At 41.5% G+C, this 25,851-nt stretch overlaps 1 protein-coding gene across 3 annotated transcripts; it reads right to left on the reverse strand.

Annotated features, from left to right (window-relative positions):
• Nucleotides 1-5,103: 5,103 nt before the first annotated feature.
• On the reverse strand, nt 5,104-14,606 carry LOC138363886 (uncharacterized). Of its 3 annotated transcripts, XR_011228225.1 has the most exons (3): nt 13,617-14,606; nt 5,873-13,128; nt 5,104-5,384 (listed from the first exon to the last, which is right to left on the reverse strand). XR_011228225.1 is itself a non-coding variant. In XM_069323358.1 (2 exons), exon 2 carries the CDS (start codon nt 9,063-9,065, stop codon nt 6,939-6,941), a length of 2,127 nt encoding a protein of 708 aa, XP_069179459.1. In that variant the 5' UTR covers nt 9,066-13,128; nt 13,617-14,606; the 3' UTR covers nt 5,396-6,938. The 3 variants fall into 3 exon arrangements, 2 of the variants coding, with proteins under 2 accessions (XP_069179459.1, XP_069179460.1); XM_069323358.1 differs by lacking the exon at nt 5,104-5,384 and having other exon boundaries at nt 5,396-13,128; XM_069323359.1 differs by lacking the exon at nt 5,104-5,384 and having other exon boundaries at nt 9,211-13,128.
• Nucleotides 14,607-25,851: the final 11,245 nt, after the last annotated feature.

Here is a 25,851-nt window from a genome sequence, read left to right on the forward strand (position 1 = left end):
TATCCTACATTCAATTTATATTATTTATTAAAAAGCGATATTCTTGTTTCTTACAGATTCGCAACTGGAGGACAGTGATGACTCTCTGCATTTGGTTTGGGAAGCAGATTCAGATATGGAAGCCAGCCAGCCTATCGCTAATTCTCCGCCACCACCTCAGGAACAGCAGCAGGTAGATGTTGTACTTCCTCCTCAACCCCAAGTGCTTGAAGTGATCAATAATTTCAATGGGGGGTACATACGCCAGTCATATAGCATCCCAGATCTTGCCCAAGGAGATCCTGCCCATTATTTAACTATATATCGTGATTATTTTATTCAGCAAATAGAATCTTTGTTTGATGCCGTTCACCCCAATTTCCCTCCTGCCCTCTTGATATACCCCGATTTTTCTTTTAATTTGCAACGGCTTAATCAAGAAAACGAACCTGATTTTGAGGGAGAATTACCTATAAGGGCCGAGCAGCGCACTGTAACTAGGCATGAGGCTAGTGTTGTCGTAGATCAATGGATTGCTGAATTGGATAATAAGTTAGAAGAGTTCTTTGCCGAGACAGAAGGTTCTAGTTTAGGCATACAGAGCATTTCTGGTTTTTATATCAATTCTATAGCTGTTCAGCATCCCATCCGTCTAGGAGAATACGTACCTTATCCAGATAAATTGCGCGGTTCAAGACATATTTTCAACCCTAAAGGGGAGCAAAATAATTGTTTGATCCAATGTTTAGCTGCATATATATGCCTTGCTCGGGGGATGACATCAAATAACATTGTCCGGCGTTCTAAGTCTTCTAAGTGGTGTCTTAGATTCGTCCGTTGGAGTGAGGATATTGAAATTCCCATAACGTACGATAACATTCATAAAATTGAAAGTATAAATAAATTAAGTATTTTTATCTATGTGCTTACGCGTGAAGATAATAGATACTACATTAGCTTAGCTAGAAAAGGGAGAGAACATTCTGCCCGTAAAGTACCTTTGCTCATGTTGGAGGATCAGCATCTTGTGCTCATTAAAGATTTCAATCAGTATGTTCGCAACATGCGCAGCCATTCATATGAGATCCCTAACAATCATATTTACTGTCATTCATGCTTAATTCATTTGTCAACTGATGCTATGCGGGATCATGAAGTCATGTGAAGTTAAACAAACATTGAAATTTTACCCTGAAGGTCATAAAATCAAGTTCAAAAATTACGGTCGTGCTTATGGACCCTCTCACACAGCATATGATTTCGAGTGCTTGTTGGACCCCTCCAATCCCCAAGGTATGATTGAGAAGCGTCACAAAGCCGTGGCATATGCTTTCATCATCATCAACAGGGAATTGGAGGTGGTAGAGAAATTAACGTATATGGGGGATGACCCTGTGAATCATTTCATAGATACTTTGGAGAAGGCGTGGAAGAGAATCAAATCTACCATGCCTACATACAAAATATCTATGACACGTGAACATTGGCAGGCCTATAGACGTCAGACCACATGTGAAATGTGTTATAGGCCATTTAAATCAGATAACGGCAAGCACCGTCATCTTGATCATGCTATTTAATTTAATAATTATCTTGCAGCCTATTGTCGTAGGTGTAACATGTCATGTAGAAATTCTTATAAATATTTATACACATTCTCTCACAACGCTGCTTATGACCTCGGGGTAATTTTAAATGAATTGTCTAACGTCCCTAACCGTAAAATTGATATTGCCTCCAAAGATGGATTTAAGTTCATGAAAGTAGATATCGGTAAACTTCGGTTTATGGATAGTCTGGCTTTACTAAATGGTGGGCTGGAAAAACTAGCTAAAGAACATATTAAGGAAGGTAAACCCACCACTTACACCTCAGTTATGCTAGATGACGTCCCTGTAGCTGCCCACCATTTATTAAAGACAGGCAAACAGGTCTTCTGTTATGATTATATTTCCTCTTTGGAGAAATTAAATGAACCGGCTCTTCCTCCTCCCGAAGCCTTTTTCAATAGTTTAAAACACGAGGCCATAAGCGAGACCGATTATACATAGACTAAAGAAGTCTTTAGATTAGCGGAATGCAAGACCATTGGGGATTACTTGAAGGTCTATTTAAAAGTAGATACTGGATTATTGTGTGTTGTGTTTACTGTATGGCGCAAGACCATGCTTGAGCTGTACAAGTTAGACATCACTCACTATGTCTCGTTATCTAGTTTTGCATGGGACGCTTTCTTGTTTAAGAGTCAAGTTGTCTTGGACTCTATTTCTGATCCCCATTTGTACGATGTATTGCGCAGAAATCTAAGAGGCGGATTTACCTCTGTTGTGCGGCAACACACAAGTGTACAAAATGAGCATACAGGTGCTGATCCTTCTAGTACTGATAAATATATTCTTTATTTAGATTTTAATGGCTTATACGCCACCTGTATGACAGAACTGCTTCCTCAAGGCGGGATCCGTAAATTATCTGCTGCCGAATGTGATGATTGGCTCCAACAGGGATTGGAAAATATTGCTTGTGATGGGGATAAAGGGTATTGGGTCATGTGTGATACCAAGCATGTCGCACCTGAGGTGGCTCGATACACCGATGATTTGCCTTTAACCCTGTCGCATGCTAATATTTCAACTGATCTTCTGTCCGATTATAGCAAACGCATTTTAAATACCGAAGATCGCAAACTCCCCAAGAAAAACAATAAATTAATTGCCTCACATCTCCCCCAAAAAGATTACTTGGTCAGTTTAGATTTGCTTCAGATGCTGATGAAATTGGGTTTGGAAGTAGCTAAGGTAAATGCAGTTTATGAATTCCGACAAAGCAAGTACCTTAAGGAATTTGTCGAAACAAATGCTTGTGAACGTTCGAATACACGTTGCGCCATTAAGGGCAAAGCTTTCAAGCTGGTATCTAATGCAATTTACGGCAAGAGTTTGACAAATGTGAGTAAATATTGTGATCAGCATTATTTAGTTACATCTGGAGACAAATTCCAAAAGCTTGCACGCAATCCGTTCTTCAAACGGAGCATTTTGTTGAGCGAAGACAGTCATTTGCACAGTTAAGAAACAAACACTTAAAGTCAATACACCAACCTATTTGGGGTTCCAGATCCTGCAAATAGCTAAGAGGATCCTATATGATTTTTGGTACAATACGGTCAAAGTTCATTATGGAGACAAAGCTAGATTGCTGTATACGGATACAGATTCGTATTTGATTAAATTGACCTGTCCAAATGCTTTTGAGGAATTAAATAAACTGCCTTTATCTCAGCATATGGATTTCAGCAATTTCCCTCCTGAAAATCCCTATTTCGATGACTCGCAAAGGTCAACTGGGTTTGTTAAAATCGGAAGTTGGAGCCAAAATTATCAAGGAACTCATCGCATTGAAGCCTAAAATGTACTCAATTCTCACTCAAGATCAGGGTCAGATCTGTCGTTGTAAAGGAATTCCCACTTATCACCAGTCTAAACTCACTCATGCAGCTTTCCAAAGTGCTTTAGAGTTAAATATTGGGCAGAGGTTCCAATCCAGATCTATTAGGAATGTTAAAGGCCGTATGTGTACATGTCTCGCTACAAAACGTGGATTATCAGCCTTTGACGATAAACGTTATGTACTGAGTCCTACAGTCTTTGGCGTATGGACACCCTGATATACCTCGAGCAGAAATTAATGAAGAGGAGAATGAGGAGGAGGATGTACCTGCACCTGCTGCTGCTGCACGTCCTGCAAGACGTGGATTCCATCCCATATTCAATATGTGGGGAAAACGCGATGCACTGGTGAACAAGACGTATTCTCACAATTAGTGACTGAAGAAATTGGTGATGGGACATTGCAACCTCCCCTAACCTGTCATTGATGTTTGAAAATTGCTGCCTCCCCTTACCTGTCATTGATGTTTGAAAAATTGCGGGGCCCCTGACTCATCACTGATGTTCTGAAAATGCAATCTCCCTTAACCTATGTTGAAAATGTTCTGTTGTATATCTATGTTGAAAATGTTCTGTTGTATATAAAAAAATAAAAGTTTGTGAAATGTATACTTTGATGTTTTCATAAAACCGTGCCCCCCCTAACCTATGTTTTGAAAATGTTCTATGCAAAAATAAAAAATTATGAAATGTATACTTTGATGTTTTTATGAAACCTCCCATGTTTAAATGTCCTTATCATACTTACGTCAGTACAAACCCAACACGAGTCATGGATAGTTCACCTATCACTGAAGAACAACTCGATATTTTCAATGAACCTAGCAGAATAATCATTGCAGGATTTTCCAATGGCGGAAAATCTTATTTGTGCACTAAACTCGTACAAAAATACCATCTGAAATTCTCCAGTATTATATGCGGTGGCAGTTACAGAGCATTGCTAGACGATCCAGTAATTAACAAGAAAATAATAGCTCATTCTGAAATTATTAACCCTTTAGATGAACGTACAGATGATTCGCCTATTTTAATTATTATCGATGACTTGTTCATCGAATCTGCTAATTCCAAAATTGTCTGATATCTTCACTAAAGGCAGACATCTCGCTATTTCGTGTATATTAATTACCCAAAATATATTTTTCTCTGGGAAATATGCTAGAAGTATCAGTTTAAACTCCTCCCATTTCATATTAGTGAAATCTAGAGATTTAGCTCAAATTGAGACTTTAGGACGGCAGTTATATGGAAAACAAGATTCTAAAAAGCTTTTGGATACCTAAAAGAAAGCCATCAGTAAACCTTATGGATATTTATTGGTGGATTTAAGAGTGAAAACCCCTGAACGCATTACCTTCCGTAGCAATATTGTTGGTGAGCAACCATACGAAATTGTTTACCAATGGTGAATGTACTAGATGAAAACAACAACCACAAGGGGAGGTTAGGGGGGTGGGGTGTATAGGATGTGTCCCCCACAACAACAACAACCACCACAAGGAGAGGTTAGGGGGTTGGTATATCGGATGTATAAAACAACTAAAACCATACAATCCGATATCACTTTATTAGAAGATGGAGCACGTACTAGATAAAATTTATTATAACCCCGCATCCTCAGGAGAGTTAGGGGGGGTCAATAGGTTGTATAAAGCAGCTAAAACCCTAAAGCCAGATATTACTTTATCAGATGTGAAAGAATACTTGAAATCGTCTAAAGCTTACACTTTGCACGCATTAAAACCTTGTGGGAAAAACCTGCTGGGATTGATATAAGAGGAGACTACCAGGGACTTGTACTGAACTAAATTAAAAATTTACTGTCTGCAAATTAATTCAACTAAAATCTCTAGCTAGGGTTGTAAATCCTAGATCCTCTTTTCCTAATGACAAACTGTGGGCTGTAAGGGACAGGTGGGGTGAATGACTATGTTGATAGAAGTTCCAATCCACCTGTAGACAGGGATCTCACATCAGCTTGTATTTTATACAAGGATAAGATTTGATAAATTCAGTTATCTGACTGAACACTGGCTCTGTTTAAATCAGAGATTTAAACATACATAGTCTAACCTAGTACCATAACTTAACAGCCAATAGATTCTTATACTATAAACAACAAATTAAATTGTAAAAGTATAATAAATGACCTTAAATGTAGTCTAAACACTTAACTAAGTACTAGATATTATATTCAATTAAATGAACTTATATGATAACTTAAAAATTAACTAAGCAAGCTATTGATAATTTATATATTCAAATATATATGCAGACATATTCACTTTATACAGTTAGCTTGACTGAATCTCTTCCAAGACTGTGGACACTTGTGAGGTTTTTACTTATTGAGGCTGAATTCTTTTCTGACAGAATGGACACTCATGAGGTTCAGTGCTTGGATAAGATTCACAGCTACACTACAATTTTAATAAACTTACTGAAATGTGAGGCTTAGCCTCGCTTTTTAACCAACAGACAGATTTATAGGATATTAAAGCTACACAAGCATACAATTGGCCAATCATATACCAAATAACCTTCAATATACTTCTCTGCCAGTCGGGGTGCCTGTCTGACAAGTTTGCCAGACTGATTAACTCTCTCTTGTTGAGTTTAGGCACGATATTTTGCTACAGCGTTGCTGTATGATGATCTGGTAGCGTTGCTACGTGATTGTCCTGCAGTTGCAGAAGAATGATTCGAGATAAAAGTTTATGAATGAAGGTGGAGGAAACCGTGTCACTGATCTCCACTATACACTCTATTTTATGTAATGTTCCAGGATTTTCCTTGTAGATATTGTCCAGGTACTCCCCCAGTTCTAGAGAGTATTCACTGGCGATAAAAATGTTAGATAAGGTGTCCTTGAGCTGGTAATGTTCGCTAAGGATCAGTCACTTGTTCACTCATTTGTAAACAAACGCGGAGTCCCTCGAGGCATCGTCGTGGGCGCTTCTCGCCCCCCGAGAGCCTTCCCCCTCTCCCTTGAGAGGTAGCTTGCAATGAATATTGATTGATTATTTTTACAGTCTAGACTTATGATTAAGATAAGATGTGATTATAATATAATTAGATATAAGATTTAAAGATTATAAGTAGTATTTGAAAGTACCACTGGATCTTATTAAGGATTCGATTTTTAATCCTACCGGATGTTGAATCAATGTTCCAATAGTTTTTTAATTAAGAAGTCCTTCTAGAAGCTTCTGGATCCTTGAAAGATCATGTACAAAGTCACGTAGGCATCAAAAGGGCCCCTGTTGAGTACGTGTTCATGGTGCCATTGTCATCCAGGATCAAGCTATATAATGAATCTTTAAAGATTCATTATATGATTTTGATACATTTTAGATATGATTTTGATATGATTTAGATATGATATAGAAATTATACATTTCTTAGATGATTATTAGATATGGTGGGTAAAAATTTCCCACATCTTCCAGAGGGAGAGAGCTGGCACAGAGTCCAATACTTAGGACAATAGTAACCATATGTATTTATTTACTCTCCATTGGATTGATAATACAAGTGCAAATTTTGCTTGCACTTTTGTGCTGCTGTCCGTTGTGGACGATTGTGTCTGTTAGGAGTCTGTGGGTCTTGTGGAGTTAGAGTCTCTTGAGGTCTCTCAGGATCTAACTGCAGCTGGCTCACTGATTCCATGTGGATGAGTTTGTCCAATGTCTTCAGGGAAGTTGTTCCTTTAGACAGGATTTTGACTATTCTCAAAATCCCCTGACTATCTGGATGGACTGAGACAACTTTACCTAATGGCCAGTCAGCCCTAGGGCCATCACTGTCTACCAAGACAATATCGCCAGGTTGGAGATTAGCTATATTATGTGGGACATTGGCCCCATAGTGATGTTCTCGTAGAGATGTAAGATATTCTTTTGTCCAAACATCATTCCATTTTTGGATTATGCTGGACAGATGCTTATACCCCTGAACCAACTCGCTCTGACCCACATATGAGGGATCTCTGATCTCATCATCCACTAGAGATGGTACTGGAGTCAGAAGTCTTCCATACATTAGGTGGGCAGGACTTAATGGCTCATGTTGAGTAGGATCCTCAGACAAGTAAGTCAACGGCCGGTTATTCACCCTTGATTCTATTTCCGTGATTACTGTCTGGAGCTCTTGAAGATTGATTTTCTGACGGTGTAGAGATTTTCTCAAGGATCTTTTTACAGTTCCTATTAACCGTTCATAAAATCCTCCGTGCCATGGGGCTCTCGGAGGGATAAATTTCCATCTGCAATGACGCTGTTCCAGTGTGGAAGTAACTGCAGGATGGGAACAGATTTCCCGTAGACATGCTTCTCCAGCTACCAAGTTTGCTCCGTTATCTGAAATCATCAGCTTAGGGCATGATCGGCGTGCTGCGAATCTGCGGAAAGCTTGAATAAATGATTGAGCAGTCATATCGGGTGTTACCTCTAGATGTACTGCCCTGGTGGTAGCACAGGTAAACAGACAGATGTATGCCTTGATAGGTTGCTTATCTGCAGTCCCTGTTAGATATATTGCTCCTGTATAATCTACTCCTGTCGTTTCGAAAGGTTGTAGATGGACCACTCGTTCCTTTGGCAGGGGTGGTGGCCCTGGATAAGAGCAAGTTCTTGCATCGTACCTTCGGCATATCATGCAATTCTTCAAGATTGATTTGACTGACTGTCTTCCCTGAGGAATCCAGTACTGCTGTCTGATTTGTGTGAGTGTGTCTAACACTCCTCCATGTTTGATGATTTGTTGATGTGTATGCAACACAATCAACCTTGTGATCCAATGATTTTTTGGTAAAAGCCATGGATGCACGGTATCTAGATTGATATCTGCGTGTTTAAGTCTCCCTCCACAACGCAGAATGTTGTGATTTTCTTGGTCTATCCACAGACCGAGATTGTGTTTTAACTTATGAGGAAGATTTTCATAGTTATTCCCATAAGTTTCTCTCTGGGCTTGTCTTACCCAATAGATAAGTGCATCTGGAAAAGTGTATTTTATACCTTTTTTCCTGAGATATTGAAACACGTTCTGTGTTACATTGATTAATTTGATGAGCGAGGAGTAACGAGTACAATCCAAGACTGATATTTGAGCTTGCTGCCTGGTGGTAGTTACGGTTTGTGTCGTAATGACGTGTGGCTTTTGTTCAGGCCAACTACCATTCACTAACCATCGAGGCCCATGAAACCAAATATCTGCCTTTGCAAACTGTTTAAATGTCATACCTCTTGATAAGAGATCAGCTGGATTATCCTTTGTTGGTACATGCAACAATTGAAAGCCTGCGGAAATTTCTTTAATTTCCGAGACGCGATTTTTTACATATGGAGTTGGACAGTTGTCGTTTCGTACCCATTGTAAGACAGCTTCATTGTCAGACCATATGATGACATCCTTGATGTTCATGGTAGACAAGACTTGTTTGATATGCACAGCTAAGCGTGTACCAGTTAGCAGTGCTGTTAGTTCCATCTGAGGCAAAGTCCTCTTTTTTAATGGAGCGACTCTGGCCTTAGAGGTGATAAGATATGATTGATTAGAAGTCACTAAGTAAGCACAAGCTCCAAAAAGCTTTGGCTGACGAGTCTGCGAATACATGTAGTGATACTTCTTCATTTTCCTCGACTATGTGTCTCGGAAAGATTATCTTTTCAACTAAAGTTTGTTCTTGAGCCACTTCCATCCAAGCTTTTTGTAACTGGATTGGTAGTGGATCATCCCAACCAACCTTAGCTTTCCATGCTTCTTGCACTAATAAACGCCACTTGATAGTCAAAGGATTTAGTAGACCTAGTGGGTCGAATACTTTGCTAACTTGTGAAAGCAAATCCCTTTTTGTAGTGATGTTGTAATTTACTGGCACAGATTTGATCGATATTGTGTCCGAGATTAAATCCCAATCCATACCTAACACCTTTTGTGATTCTGGTACGTGATATTCAGGGTAATCTCTTGCTATTTGATTATTCAATGTTGCATTATTAGAGGCCCAAGATTGTAGTGGCATGTTGGCACCTTGTAGCTCCTTGTTGGCCTCTTGATATAATTGTAACAGTTCAGTAGTACTGTTAACTGTCCCTTGAAAATTATCTACATATAGATTTTGACTGATTTCAGTCTTACAGGGACTTGATGATTTCTTCAGATGAGTATCTAGAGTTGCTTGCAACAGAAATGGACTGCTTGTCGCGCCGAAAAGAACTGAAGAGAATCTGAAAGTCACTACAGGACTATTGACATCTTCTGGGTTCTCTACCCATAGAAACTTAGTGAAGTCTCTATCTTCTTCCTGTAAGCCAACTCTTAGAAAGGCCTTACTTATATCTGCTGAATACGCATATTTGTTAAGTCTAAACTTCAACAGTATGTCATACAATTTCTGAGTTAGACTTGGACCTGTTTGCAAACAATCATTTAGACTGGTTCCTTGGGGTCCAGATTTAGAGCTACAATTAAAAACTATCCGTAAAGGAGTCGTTTTTGATTCTCTCATTACAGCCATGTGTGGTAAAAAATGGCCTGTTTGCTTATTGTCATGTTTCACGACTTCGATGAATTTATTCTTTAATTGTTGAGCAATAATCTCATGATAGAGTTTTAAATGCTCAGGCCTTTTTCTTAGCTTTGCTAATTGAGATTTAAATTGACTATAAGCCATGTGATAATTGGTAGGTAAGGTTTTATGGTTGATTTTCCATGGTAGCCTTACCCAGTACTGTCCATCATTGTACTGTACAGTTTCTAAGTATTGATTGTATGCACAGACATCATCAGGACTTGGTTGTTCAGGAATTATTCCTATGGCATCAAGTTCCCACAATTGAGGTACAGATTCTAATCCATCATCAATCATGTGGGGGATTTTAAGTGGTGACTGTTCTTTGCCTAGTCATGCCACTATTACAGTTTCTGTATGATGTGATTTTTCAGGAGTTGAAGGTTCAAGATCTAGTATAGGTCCTGTCATCAATATGCCTCCTGCTGATTTGAGTATATTCATACCCATAGATTCTTCTGATCCCAGAATGAATCGATGATAGTAGTCAGCTCCAATCAGGATTCCGATATCTCCTATGTAGTCAGAATCAAGCAGAGGATCTGCTAATTGTATTCCTTTTTCTTTTAGGAATTTAATTGTGGCTGTCAGACCAGTCACTTCCATTTCAGTAGGAATTTTATCAACTACTATGGCTTCTACTGTCCTTTGGGATGTACCTAGACAGACATTGAGTTTTACTACTGGAAAGGTTCTACGACCAGAATTAGTAAAAAACCCTGATATGAATGTAGATACTTGCTTTGAAGATTTAAGTTGTAAATCTTCTGCCATCTTTTTACTGATAAAGGTTTTCTGTGACCCTTGATCAAAAAAGCCTCTAGTTGGAATACAAATTCCTTGATTGCATAGTTCTAGCTGTGCAGTAGGCAATATGGCTGTTGTAACAATTTCTGTATCCAAGTCGTTGACATTGCTCATTACTGTACAGAATTGTACGGCTGTTGTGGTATTATCATCTTTGGGCTTTGCCTGAGATGCAGGTTGATTATTGGAAGTCTGTGATCTGGATTGAGTGTTAATATCACTACAGAGTGCTGTGTGATGTACACTTTTATGACAATATTGGCAGTTCTGCAATTGAGTGATACACTCACTTGTATCGTGCTTCCGTAGACAACGGATGCACCTGTTCAGAGATTTCAGTCGATCGATTCGACTGGCACGGCCTACATAAACTGTGCATTGATAAATGGTATGTGCTTCTTGACAGAATAAACATTTTGGGGCACTTGTAGCTCCTTTTGTCTTATCTGTCTTAGGAGCTTGGTTTCCTACAGTTCTGTTAACTGTGGGGGATATAGCATAAGAGCCAACATTATTCTGTTTCCACTTTGCAGAAGAGGAGTTTTGTTGCCTTGATTTTTGACTGCCATTCTGGACATTTTTGCTTTTGTCCGTGGATTCACCTTTGGGGATTTTTTCTTGAGATACAAGTTTTCCTCGGCTTCGTAATCTTTGTACGTAAGCTCGAAGTCCATCAAAGATTTGGCTTTGTGATAAGATGTTGTTACAAGTATGTAACACTTGTAGGTAAGTAATTACATGCAAGTAGGTCATACAAGCATGTAACACTTGTACTCCTCCAAGGATTTCCTTAAAGGATGAATTGTATCTGTAATAATGTGTATCTACATTATTCATGATGTGATGAAGCATTTTGCTTTTTCTTTTTTCTCGGCTTTGCCTTTTCTATTAAGTAAGTCTCTTTGAGATGCTTGATTAACTTCAGATTTTCTGAGGCTGCTTTCACTCCAGTGAAAGCATGAGATTAGGTGATCAAGACTATATTCTTGGATTAAGATAGTTATCTTAGATGGATGATAATATTTGTATTGACATTGTCAATGGGCTGTTAGCCTTTCAGATTGTGTTGTGAGATTAAGATTGGTCTTAATCCCCAATTGTAGACTATTGTAGCCAAGTGATGATGACATTTGTCTATCACCTGATTTAAATGGTCTGTAGGCTGTAGATTCAAGTGATTTTTTAGACACTTTGTGTCCTTTTCTTTTCTGTTTCAGTTGCTGGTGGAATACTGTTAGTCATTTTGACCTTTTCCAAGTTTTGGAGATTCCGAGATTTTTCTCTTTTTTCTGATAAATATGTATGATGTTAATGTATTTTGATAAATGAGCTTTCCTGTCTACTTAGGTAATGATTCCAAAGATCGTCCTTCATTTCCTCCCTGGAATCTGGTTGTAGCAGGTGTTCAATTATCAAAAGTACTGTAATAATTTGATTTGTGACCCGAATGCACGAATGCACCAAGTTGGTAAATCTTGTAATAATTTTTTAAAAATAGTAAATGGCACTATTTTTGCAAAGTTATTACAAAATCTGTTACCATAATAATAGTTAGATAAAATACAGTAGAATGTCTACTGGTTTTACCTGTAATATAGGGTATGATATAGTTGATTATAGTTAGATTGTAATGAAATGCTCTTACAGTGATGATAACACTTTTTTAAAGAATATTATGTAATGAGCAGCTCTGAAAATCAGTAGATTAGAGATAATGCAAGATAATACACTTAAATATATATGTAATGTTACCACAATGAGGTAGATAATTGGTATTTATGATTAAGATGCAGTTGTGTCTGTGACACTGATATACTTAAGTACTGTGGTTTCTTAACACAAAACAGTATCAGTTTGTTATGAATGCTTACTAGATAAACTAGATAATGGATATGGTGGCTTAAGCCACTGCAAACTATTTGTTTACTTAGATATATAGCTATGATAAATATTGGCTGATAGCTAGGTTAGGCCAGAATATGTAAGAATTATTCCAATGCAAAATCAAGAAGTTTCTTATGTATTTGGCACTGAAATATTCGGTAAATGAATGATCATAAATATCTAGGTACAAAGGACCATTATTATCTAGGTTCGAAGGACCATTAATGTGGGAAAAACCTGCTGGGATTGATATAAGAGGAGACTACCAGGGACTTGTACTGAACTAAATTAAAAATTTACTGTCTGCAAATTAATTCAACTAAAATCTCTAGCTAGGGTTGTAAATCCTAGATCCTCTTTTCCTAATGACAAACTGTGGGCTGTAAGGGACAGGTGGGGTGAATGACTATGTTGATAGAAGTTCCAATCCACCTGTAGACAGGGATCTCACATCAGCTTGTATTTTATACAAGGATAAGATTTGATAAATTCAGTTATCTGACTGAACACTGGCTCTGTTTAAATCAGAGATTTAAACATACATAGTCTAACCTAGTACCATAACTTAACAGCCAATAGATTCTTATACTATAAACAACAAATTAAATTGTAAAAGTATAATAAATGACCTTAAATGTAGTCTAAACACTTAACTAAGTACTAGATATTATATTCAATTAAATGAACTTATATGATAACTTAAAAATTAACTAAGCAAGCTATTGATAATTTATATATTCAAATATATATGCAGACATATTCACTTTATACAGTTAGCTTGACTGAATCTCTTCCAAGACTGTGGACACTTGTGAGGTTTTTACTTATTGAGGCTGAATTCTTTTCTGACAGAATGGACACTCATGAGGTTCAGTGCTTGGATAAGATTCACAGCTACACTACAATTTTAATAAACTTACTGAAATGTGAGGCTTAGCCTCGCTTTTTAACCAACAGACAGATTTATAGGATATTAAAGCTACACAAGCATACAATTGGCCAATCATATACCAAATAACCTTCAATATACTTCTCTGCCAGTCGGGGTGCCTGTCTGACAAGTTTGCCAGACTGATTAACTCTCTCTTGTTGAGTTTAGGCACGATATTTTGCTACAGCGTTGCTGTATGATGATCTGGTAGCGTTGCTACGTGATTGTCCTGCAGTTGCAGAAGAATGATTCGAGATAAAAGTTTATGAATGAAGGTGGAGGAAACCGTGTCACTGATCTCCACTATACACTCTATTTTATGTAATGTTCCAGGATTTTCCTTGTAGATATTGTCCAGGTACTCCCCCAGTTCTAGAGAGTATTCACTGGCGATAAAAATGTTAGATAAGGTGTCCTTGAGCTGGTAATGTTCGCTAAGGATCAGTCACTTGTTCACTCATTTGTAAACAAACGCGGAGTCCCTCGAGGCATCGTCGTGGGCGCTTCTCGCCCCCCGAGAGCCTTCCCCCTCTCCCTTGAGAGGTAGCTTGCAATGAATATTGATTGATTATTTTTACAGTCTAGACTTATGATTAAGATAAGATGTGATTATAATATAATTAGATATAAGATTTAAAGATTATAAGTAGTATTTGAAAGTACCACTGGATCTTATTAAGGATTCGATTTTTAATCCTACCGGATGTTGAATCAATGTTCCAATAGTTTTTTAATTAAGAAGTCCTTCTAGAAGCTTCTGGATCCTTGAAAGATCATGTACAAAGTCACGTAGGCATCAAAAGGGCCCCTGTTGAGTACGTGTTCATGGTGCCATTGTCATCCAGGATCAAGCTATATAATGAATCTTTAAAGATTCATTATATGATTTTGATACATTTTAGATATGATTTTGATATGATTTAGATATGATATAGAAATTATACATTTCTTAGATGATTATTAGATATGGTGGGTAAAAATTTCCCACAAACCTCGCAAATTCCAACGAAGAAAGGTACCGAGTCCTAAACCCCGTATATATTTCGCTTGTGATTTAGCAGAAATGGGATTAATAGCTAAACACAATGATATTAAATACATTCTCGTCTGTGTCGATATTTTTTCACGGTATGCGCAAGTCGCACCTCTGAAACGCAAAGATGGACAGACTGTGAGTAAAGCTCTGAAAAATATATTGGATTCCTCATATTTCCAAGGAATACGTAAAATAAATACAGATCGAGGAGGTGAATTTTATAATTCTCATATGCAACGAATGCTTGCAGCTAAAAATATTAAACTGTATAGCGTATTTTCTCAAGAAACAAAAGCCGCCATCGCTGAACGCTTTATACGTACCATGAAAACTAAGATTTATAAATATATGACTGCGCACAATACCTCGAGATATCTGCCCATATTGCCTGATATCATAAAGGCCTATAACACAACACCCCACCGAGGATTAGGTGGTCGGACTTCAGTTGACGTCCATGCTTTATCTTGTCCACAAGACCCCCTCCCCGCTCAGCTCGTTGTCGCCGTGTGGGGGCTTCGTGGGCGGCTGCTGGAGTGTGATGCTCCTTAGGACAGTCCTCTATCCTTTTCTAGCCTTGTGCTCCTGCTGCCGTCCTCTCCAATTCTGCTGGGCACCTTTTCCTTTTCCTTCTGTTTCGTTTTTCTCCCCCCTCTTCTCCTATCTGCTTGCCGTTTCCTGCCGACCTTTTGCTCGTTCTGGTTCTTCCATGGACTTCTTCTATTTTGACGCCCGGGTGCTTGAGGAGGCATACTCATGCACCCGTAGAACTGCAGTACCCGACGTCGAGAGCGAGGGGACCCTTTTATTGTCAATCCCCACTTCGTCACTGAACCCGATCTCGACGGACTGTCGGTTTCTTAAGGTGGCGTTTGTGGGGCGTATACTCACGACGCACCCCTAGGAGGCCCCGACAAGATCGGCGATAGCTTCTTGTTGGGTGTCCTGCCTCTAATTGTGGCTCCATGGTGGGTGTGGGGGCTCATTCGTGAGTGAATTCTTAATTTCGTCAAGATGATAACCCCTGTTTCGGCTGCTTCTGGCTTACCTTTTCAGGCTCGTGGGGTGGGCGACCAAGCCCCCGAGTCGGTCCGTATTGGAAGACCGGGCTCTGTAGCCTCCGCTGCATTGGGCCCCGACCTTGCTCCTCCTTTGGCCTCTCTGACTCCTTCCCCTGGCTCCCCTCCCTCCTCTGTGGTTGGGTCGAGCCCCAAGCCCCCAGTGGTGACTACCTCGTCCCCTGGCGCGGCTCCTTCTCTAGTTGTAACTACTGCGCCTTTTAACCCCTCTCTCTCTGGGGGTTCTCACCGCCGTTCTCGTCACGGCCGCCCTCGCTCGATTCCTTCCAGTTCTGCTACCTATCAAGCCTTGTTTGGTCCCGCTTCGTGGGCCAAATATTTTGATCTCCTCCCTCTTGATTCTGCGCCTCCTGACGATTTCTCCCTTCATCGACATCTCATTGATTCCGTGGATGCCTCCATTACTTTCAACCCCACTCGTCTCGGTACACGTGTCGTTGCTGCTCCTTCTCAGGATGCTGCTTCCCGCTTGGCTGCCTTATCCTGCCTTGGCGAGACCCCCGTTCGGGTCTCGAAGAACGCTCAATTGAATGCCAGTGTTGGCACTATTGCTCCCGCCCCATGTTGCAACCGGTGTTCGGGACCTGCGCGACTGCCACGACGATATTCGCCATATCCTCGCTGCCCAGGGCCATTCTATTCTCCAGGTGGACACGTTTACTCGTCCCCCTCGTGGTAGTCGCCGTCAACCCCTCCGGGTTGTGAAGATTACCTTTGATGGTAGGACCCTTCCACCCTCTGTCATTCTTGCTGGTGCTAGGTGCTCTGTCCAGGAGTACATTCCTTCTCCTCGGCTCTGCAACAAGTGCTGGAGGTTTGGGCATGGTGCCCTCCGCTGCTCCGGGACTGTCTCTCTCTGTCCTTTGTGTGGTGGCGAAGGTCACTCTAAGTCGGAGTGCACTTCTCCCCAGGCTCGTTGCCTCAACTGCGGTGAGGCCCATCCTACCTTCTCCCGTGCGTGTGTCCATTACAAGCTTGAGGCAGCCGTCCTCAACCTGAAGCACCGGGAGCGTTTATCTTTTCCTGAGGCGAGGCGCCAGGTTCGCCGGCTCCCGCCTTATGCTAATATCTCTTATGCTCGCGTGTTGCGCTCTTCCTCTCCTCGTCCTTCCCACCTTCCTCAGACTCACAACCGTTTCCGGGCCTTGGACCCTGATACGCCCACTGCCCCCTCCTCTGTTCCTTTGGGTTCTCTCCCGAAGAATCCTCCTCCTGGTCCTCTGTCTGGGGTTCCCCTTCCTTCTACCCGGTCTGTCGTGTCTTCTGTGTCTTCTTCCTCGTCCCCCTCCGATCCTCCTTCCCATCCTCTTCCTCCATCTATTGGCTCTCCCCACCGCCTGTCGGTGCGGGCGGATGTCCATCGCTCTCCTAACGGCCGTCGTGTGTGCTCTCGTTCGGCTTCTCCTGTTGAGACACTGGAATCCGTTGCCCGGTACGTAGTTGCTGGGACACCGGTCTCTTTAAGTCAGAAGCGTAAGCCTGGCTCCTCTCCTTCCTCTTCCCCGGCGGGTAAGAAGGCTTCGCTTTCTTCCTCAGCTCCTCCTTCTGGCTCTGTTGCTCCTTCCCCTCCCGTTTCAGTGCTTGCGCCCCCTGTTCCTGCTATGGAGGTTTCTTTGGCCCCTGCTTCCCTTTCGGTTGCTGCTCTTGCTGGGGTGCGCTCCCCTCTTTCTACTCCCCCTCCTCCTGCTGCTGTCCTTGACGGCTCCTCTCCGTTGCCTCCTCCTCTTCCTCCTCCTCCTCCAGACCCTGCCCGCCCACCTCTGCTCTGTTCTCCCGTTTCCTTCCCTCCGTCTTTGCTCAGTTTACCCATGCCCCCTAACCCTGACTTTGCTGACCCTGATCCCGACCCTGATATTCTTTAACGTGCTCTGTTGGTCTTTCGCCTTTGTTTCTTCCTTGTTCTCTGTTTTTGTCCTTTCTCTTCTCGTCGTTGTCCATTCTTCAATGGAACGTTCGAGCTTATTACGCCAATTTCCTCGAACTCCAACTTCTGATTTCGCGGTTTTCGCCCCTTTGTGTCTGTCTCCAGGAGCCCATGCTTGGTGCTCGTCCTGGTCGTTTTCGTGGCTATTCCTTTCTCTCCCCCCCCCCCAGCCATTGCTGGGGCTTCTAATTCTTCTGCTCTTTAGATTCGGGCTGATGTTCCCTTTGTTCCTTTACTTTTTCCTTCGCCTCTCCATTGTTCTGCTGCTCGTATCTTTGTGGGGAAATGGTACACAGTTTGTTCCATTTATCTCCCCCCGAGTGTCCCGCTCTCTCTTCCTGATTTGAAACACCTCCTGGACTCCTTGCCGGAGCCTGTGCTCCTGCTGGGTGACTTCAATTGTCGTCATTCTCTTTGGGGTGACGTTCTGACGAATACCCGGGGTCGCCTCCTTGAGCCGTTTCTCCTCTCTTCTTCCCTGTCTCTTCTGAATTCTGGTGAGCCCACTCATTTGGACTCTCGGACTCGCACCCTTTCTTGTCTTGATCTTTCTCTCTGCTCTTCTTCTCTTTACTTAGATTTCACGTGGCAGGTTCTTGATGACCTCCATGGAAGTGATCATTTCCCCATCCTTGTTTCCTTTTTCTCTTTTCGCCCTTCCCTCTCTTTCCCTAGGTGGCAGTTTGCTAAGGCAGACTGGACCCTATTTACCCTCAGTGCTGCTCTCCCTGACCTCTCCCTTCTGCCTCTCTCTCGCGCTCTCCTCCTTTTTCATGACACTGTCTTCAACGCTGCCCTCCGCTCTATTCCTCGCTCTTCCTCTCGGGGTCCACGGAAGTGCATTCCCTGGTGGAATGCGGACTGTGCTCGGGCTGTCCGCTGTAAGCGTGCAGCCTGGAAGAGGCACCGCCGTAGGCAGACGACCGATTCTTTTCTTTTCTTTCGGAAAGCGAGTGCGGTGGCCCGTAGGGCCATCCGTACGGCTAAACGTGAATGTTGGGCATCTTATGTCTCATCAATTACGTCCGAGACCCCTCTGCCCCAGATCTGGAAGCGTATCCGCAAGATAGCGGGTAAGTTCGTTCCCGATGTTTCACCGGTCCTTCACCTCCATGATACTCTTGTGGCGGACCCGTTGCAGGTCGCTTCCGAACTGGGTTCCCATTTTTCTTCTGTTAGCTCTGGTCTTCATCTTCCCCAATCTTTCCTTCTTCGTAAACCTGTCCTTGAGTCTCGTCCTTTAGATTTCTGCACTCATCTTCAGCTTCCCTATAATGATCCCTTCTCTCTCTCTGAACTTAGTTCTGCCCTGGCCCTCTGCGGTTCTACGGCGGCGGGCTCCGATGGTATTCATTATGAGATGCTTCGCCATCTCCCTCCGGGCACGTCTCAGTATTTACTGAGTCTGTATAATCGGATCTGGGAGTCGTCGTCAGTCCCTGAGGACTGGCTCGATGCCGTTGTCCTCCCTGTTCGCAAACCGGGGTCTCTGGGTACTTCCCCTAAGGACTTTCGCCCTATTGCCCTCACAAGTTGTGTCTGCAAACTCTTTGAACGTATGGTTAACGTTCGTCTGATGTGGTTCCTGGAACACCATCACCTCCTCTCCCCTTCTCAATTTGGTTTCCGCAAGTGCCGCAGCACGACAGATGTCCTGGTGAACTTGGAGGTCTATATTCGTACTGCTTTTGCTGCGAAGACCTCCGTTGTTGCCGTCCTTTTTGACCTAGAAAAGGCTTACGACACCACTTGGCGTTATCATATCCTCTCTCAACTTCATTCTTTTGGCCTTCGTGGTCATCTCCCTCTCTTTCTCCGCAGCTTCCTCTCTCGTCGTTCCTTTCGGGTGCGCCTTGGTACCGCTCTCTCTCCCTCTTTTCAGCAATACGAAGGTGCGCCCCAGGGTAGTGTTCTGAGCACTACTCTTTTTCTTGTTGCCCTCAATGGTCTTCTTTCCTCTCTTCCTTCTGGTGTTTTCTCCGCTCTCTATGTCGATGATCTTACCCTTTGTTGTCAGGGTGATGATTCGCCTCTCCTTCAACGCCGGCTTCAACTTGCAATTGATGCCGTGTCGTCTTGGGCCACAGGTCATGGCTTCAAGTTCTCTACTTCTAAGACTTGTGCCATGACTTTAACGCGGAAACGGGTTGTTCTTCGTCCCTCTTTGTCGCTTTATGGTCATCCCCTTGAATACAAAGATTCCGCAAAGCTTTTGGGGTTATTCCTTGACACTCGTTTGTCTTGGTCTCCCCATATCTCTTACCTCCGTGTTGAGTGCTCTAAGGCCCTTACCCTCCTTCGGGTCTTGTCCCATACTTCTTGGGGGGCAGATAGGCGCACTCTCCTTGCTTTACATTCCTCTCTCGTCCTGTCTAAGCTCGATTATGGTTGCCCTGCTTACTCGTCTGCTTCTCCTTCTACTCTTCGCCGTCTTGATGCTTTGCACCATACTGGGTTGCGCCTCAGTTCTGGTGCCTTTCGTTCGACTCCCATCCTTAGCTTGTATGTTGACACTGGCTTCCTGTCTCTCCAGGACCGCCGTGATCGCTACTGTCTTCGCTATCTTGCGCGGTCCTTGCAACATCCTTCCTCTCGCCTCTGTCGTGCTTTAACTTTTACCCCTCCTGCGGTTCCTGTTCCTCTTCACCACCTCCCTCTTTCTGTCCGGTTATCTCGCCTACAGGATTCTCTCTCCGTTCATATTTCTGATGTTTCTCCTCGTGTTGTTCCTTCTTTGCCCCCGTGGAGGGTCCCTCTTCCGCGGTTTTGTACTTCCTTGACCCGTATCACTAAAGCTTTTACCCCTCCTGCGGTTCTAAAACGCCTTTTCCTCGAGCACTTTTCTTCTCACTCCCGCTCCGTTTCTGTCTTCACCGATGGGTCTAAGTCAGCGGACGGTGTTGGCTACTCTGTTGTTTTTCCTGATCGCACTTATATGTGTCGCTTGCCTCCGGAGACTAGCATCTTTACAGCAGAACTTTATGCTATTCTCTATGCTCTTCGTCTCCTGCTTTCTCGTTGTCAGTCCTCCTTTGTGGTTGTTGTTGACTCTCGTAGTGCCCTCATGGCTCTCGGGTCCTTTAATCTGGTTCATCCAGTAGTTGTCGAGATCCAGCATTGGCTGTTTCTCGTTCACAGTAAATTTAAGTCGGTTGAGTTTTGTTGGGTTCCCAGCCATATTGGTGTGTCTTTAAATGAGCGTGCGGATGCTGCCGCTAAGGAAGCTGTCCGCTCTTGTCCCATCTCTCGTAAAGGCATTCCGTATTCCGACTTTTACCCAGTTATCCATTCCTCAGTTCTTACCCGTTGGCAGGCTTCTTGGTTGTCTGTTACTGGTAACAAGCTACGTACTCTTAAATGTTGTGTTTCCTCGTGGCCGTCCTCCTTCCACCGTAACCGGCGGTGGGAAACAGCTCTGGCGAGGTTGCGTATTGGCCATACTCGCTTAACCCATGGTCACTTGATGGAGCGCCGCCCTGCTCCTTATTGTCCTAGTTGCATTGTCCCTCTTACGGTCGTGCATGTCCTTCTTGAATGTCCTGACTTCCAGGACGAGCGTGTGTCTTGCTTTCCGACCGCCCCTCGCGGTCACCTGTCCCTCGATAGAATTCTTGGTGACTAGGATACTTTTGATATCGTTCGCCTTATGCGTTTTTGTTCTCGTATTGGCATCCTTGGTGATATTTAGCGCCCTCTGATATCGTATTTGCGTATTTGATGGTGCTACATAGCCTTCCCGGTTTGGTGCCTTCTTTTGATAATTACTTACTTGTCCACAAGATATAAAGAAACAGTTCAATCTCATGTATAAAAGTAAGGACAAACCTAAAGCAGGTCTTGGTTCTCTACTAGCTGTCGGGGACACAGTTCGCATTACTCTCTCCAACAGAATTTCGACATTCAAGAAAGGTTTTGCTAGACAAAACACGGAAGAAATTTTCAGAATTATTCGTATAGATAAAAGCCAGCCTATCCCATTATATTTTTTACAAGATTTGAATAACAAGCCTATTGACGGAGGGTTTTACAAGGAAGAATTAACCCTAACCCATTTACCAGTTGCATTTAATATTGAGAAGGTCCTACGTATACGTACATTACCAAATAATAAATTACAGTATAAAGTGAGGTACGAAGGCTACGACTCTTCATTTGATCAGTGGATTGATGCTGATGATTTGTTGAAGATATGAAGAAGCCATTAGTATACAAGTACAGAGAGTTGGTGACCTTGCTGAGCAAACTTAATTCCTCAGCCAGGAAAAAATTGATTGCTCAGTTCAAAAAACCACATATTCATTGCTTGTCAGAGATTTTCAACAATTTTCTGAAAAATAGGCTTCCGGTTAAGAAGAAAGTTATAGTCAAATTGAAGAAATACAGAGACACCTTGCATCTCAAGATAACCTTGCATTCGCTGGCTTGCAAGAAACCCTCAATTTCGAACAAAAAGCGTATTTTATTTACTCGTAAAGGAGGCAGTATCCTCGGTGTATTATTACCCATAGCTGCTAGTTTAATTTCCAGGCTATTTAATAAATAAAAAATGAAAGAATATTATCTAGTACCTCGTAAATCCATCGATGAGGGACCTGCTAAACTACCAGTAGTTAAAAAAGTAGAAGTGGCGCCATCAGTAGCTCCAACACAGGCAGCAAGTACTCCAGTAGCACCAGTTTCAGTACGAGCTAATCCTTCAATAGTACATTTGGTACATTTAAAATTGAAAGCTAAAGATCATGATTATGCTACTTCGCTGTTAAATTATTTTGATGAAAGCAAGATGGTGCAATGGGACGTCAATGGGAATCTGCAAATGCCAGTGACTGGAATAAACATAATTGATGATATTTTAACTAAAATGACAATTCACCGCTCTGTATTCCCACGAGAAAAATTACCGCTGGTTAAATTATTCATCTCTTTAACCTCAACTCCACGAGAAATGTTTAGGAATACAGAATCTCGTAAACAAGTATTTAATGATGACGTGGTACTAAGAAGAAAACGGGTGTATGCTCCTACTACAGCTGCTGGAGAAACTAAACGCCCTAAAGTTGGCGGAGGAGCAACTTGGCTAGCTTACTAAAGGTGAGTGTATAAATAGATGTTCTGTTTTGTTTTTAGTTTATTCATTCTTAGTCCGGCAATGGATTCCCACGTTATTTACGCTACTAGTGTTTCTAATACAGATTTATTTCCTAATAATGTACCTAGTGCTTTTGAAAACAGACTGTATAATCAACTCGTGCTGGATTCTAGACGTTCCTACGAAATGTGTCTCCAGAATATATTATTGCCTTCGTCATATTACATAATAAGATCAGATGATCTGGAGAGTTATATCCGCGTGAGAATTATGTACCTAGATGCTAGAGGAATTAGTTACAAACATTCCAAATTTTTACCGAAAACTAATATTTTAGCTGGTGGCATAAAGGAAATTATATACGCCATCAATAATGAAATTACCCATATATTTTCACAGAACGATTTGAGTTTTGTGTCTGATGTCTATAAGACGCATTTCCCAAGATATGCAGATGCATATATTAAATATGGATCGATTTCCAATAGAGTAAAGTTCAATACCGCGAGCAGCGATGAGAATGTATTGTATTATGACGATAATCGAGCAACATGCAGGATTTCCCTATCTTTTGGGGCGAGTATTGGCAAGGTTCTATTAACTGAACAGCATAAAAATTATGATATATACGTACACAAGAATCATTTGGATGAAACACCCATATCAGACACGTGCCCCTACCCTCCACAACCCAGGGGCATGATGGAGTACTTGTGTGTTTATTGCGATAAAATTGCACCCACGATGTACGGAAATTTATTAGTGAATATATTGGACGTAGTGTCTTTGCAGGGCGGTGAAAGCACGAATAGGAAACTATATAAACCTCTAAATACAAATGTACTGGATAGTATAAGTATTGCAGTAACAGATCCTAATGGGACCCCTATTTATTTCGATAAACGCGGAAGCACAACAGCTGTTTTACATATACGACCCCGAATTGGGTCTATATAATAAGGACATTACAGTTCCGTGCCTCATTACTCATCTGCAAGCTACAAAATGCGCGTCAATTTCATCCCTCCGTCTGTAGACGAAATATTATTCTTAATTAGCCCACCTGCCTCATATAAAGGAGGTGGGCTGAGTGATATTAGAATATTCAGTAGGAGTCATATAAGAGGAGGTGGTATATTTAGTTTCCTCACTGGTTTAGCCCGTAAAGCAGCGCCATTTTTAATGAGAACCCTCGCTCCTGCCGTCTTAAGTATGGGTCAGAATGTATTGCAAGACATGCAAACAGGCGAACATTCCTTTAAAAAGTCAATGAAGAAGCATGGGATCGAATCATTGAAGGGAGTAGGGCGTCAGATTTTAGGTGGTGGTAAAAGGCGGAAAAAGTCTAAGAGAAAGGCTAAGGCCACCAAATTAGCACTTATTCGCAGTTTCACAAAACAGAATAAGAAGAATAAGAGATATAATGACGTGTTTGCATAAATTGCAATTCATTCCTTTCATAGCATCCAGCATGAATACTACTACTACACTAGGAGCGGGGCTGCAATCCCCTTTGGAAAGTTACACAGTGGCTGTAACAGATGGATTTCCCAAACTTAATTCAGCACGTATGATTGAGTCCACTATAGCCAGCAGGAAAAATATTGATATTTTACCTGTTAATTTAGGAATTAATAAATTTAAGGACTCGTATATCGAATTTAGAATCCCTGGCATTCCTGGTCATTTCCTGGATATGTCATCACTAGCCCTAGAAGTGGGCATAGAATTAACAGAAGCTGACGCCGCAATAGATTCGGGCAAAAAAGTGACTGTAGCCAATGGATTATCACAAACACTTTTTAAAAGAGTGGTGGTGTATTTCAACGAACAAGTAGTTGAAAGTAATTCTTTATTGTCTTATTGGGCGTATATAAAGCTGCTAACGACTCTTTCCAGAAGTAAAATTGATGGTTTTAAGCATCTAGCGCATTTTTATAAAGAAGAGGCGCTAACGATACCCAATAAAATTGATACGCAGTATTTTGCTACGACCACTATAGATCAGGATGAGAAAATGGCTAATATGAAAGAACAGGGCATTTATACGTGCTTTAAATTACTGCTGGATATTGCATCTATTAGCGAATATTTACTGGATAACGTAGATGTAAGGATACGTTTGGAGTTAAATAGTGATAAATGGGTTATTGGCAGTGATACAGCAACTGCTAATTATAAATATAATATAAATATGGCCCGCTTATGGATCGATAGATTAACCCCATTCCCTTCTGGACTACTTGCTATTAACAGAGCACTCGCCCAAAATAATGGAGCAGTAACGAATATATTTGATAAAACCCTATTTAAAACCTATATTCTAGGTCAGGGCCAAAAATCATTAACTATGGACCAACCTTGGGGTGGAGTGATCCCTGAGAAATTATACATGGCCATTATTGATATGGAAGCCATTTCTGGAGATTATACCTTAAACCCATTATATTTCAACAATTCCGCCTTGAGCAACGTATATATCTCGGTGAACGGCACGAGTTTATTTAATATCGCGTGTGATTTCCCCCATAAATGTTCGAAATTATATTATACGGTCCTAAATGCTGTAGGATTTAATGTAGATAATATTTTGTCCTACGAATCGTTCGTTAAAGGACAAACTCTGCTGGTCTTTAATTTATTACCAGAAGAAATAAAGGATACAGTTTCCTTGGAAGCGACAGGGAATTTAAGAATTACATTGGAATTTAATACAGCTATAGTGGGAAATAAAGTTATACTGCTGTTTGGTCCTACTACTGGGGTTATGAAAATTAATGCTGACCGACGTATTATTTGTGAAACGAGAGCCTAAGAAACATATATTGTTTAGAAATAAACAACGGGTTGAAAAATATATATTTAGGGCAAGAAGCCATATATATCGGATGTTATTTAGCGAACGATGTACGGAGAATCTTCAAGAAATTAAATAAAGAGCCAGTGGTATTTATTTTAAATACTTTAGATGAGAAATCCCCTGCAACGATGATGGGTCATTGGATGACTGTATATGTACACAATAAACCTTCAGGAGCCATTATCGCCCTGTTGGACAGTTTTGGGCTGAAGATGGAATTCCATTCACGTTATTTA

Source organism: Procambarus clarkii, chromosome 12, assembly GCF_040958095.1.
Source record: "Procambarus clarkii isolate CNS0578487 chromosome 12, FALCON_Pclarkii_2.0, whole genome shotgun sequence".
Taxonomy (NCBI): domain Eukaryota; kingdom Metazoa; phylum Arthropoda; class Malacostraca; order Decapoda; family Cambaridae; genus Procambarus; species Procambarus clarkii.

Coding starts and splice junctions, on each gene's coding strand:
- LOC138363886 (XM_069323358.1), bottom strand. CDS start 9,065: ATGAAGAAGTATCACTACATGTATTCGCAGACTCGTCAGCCAAAGCTT.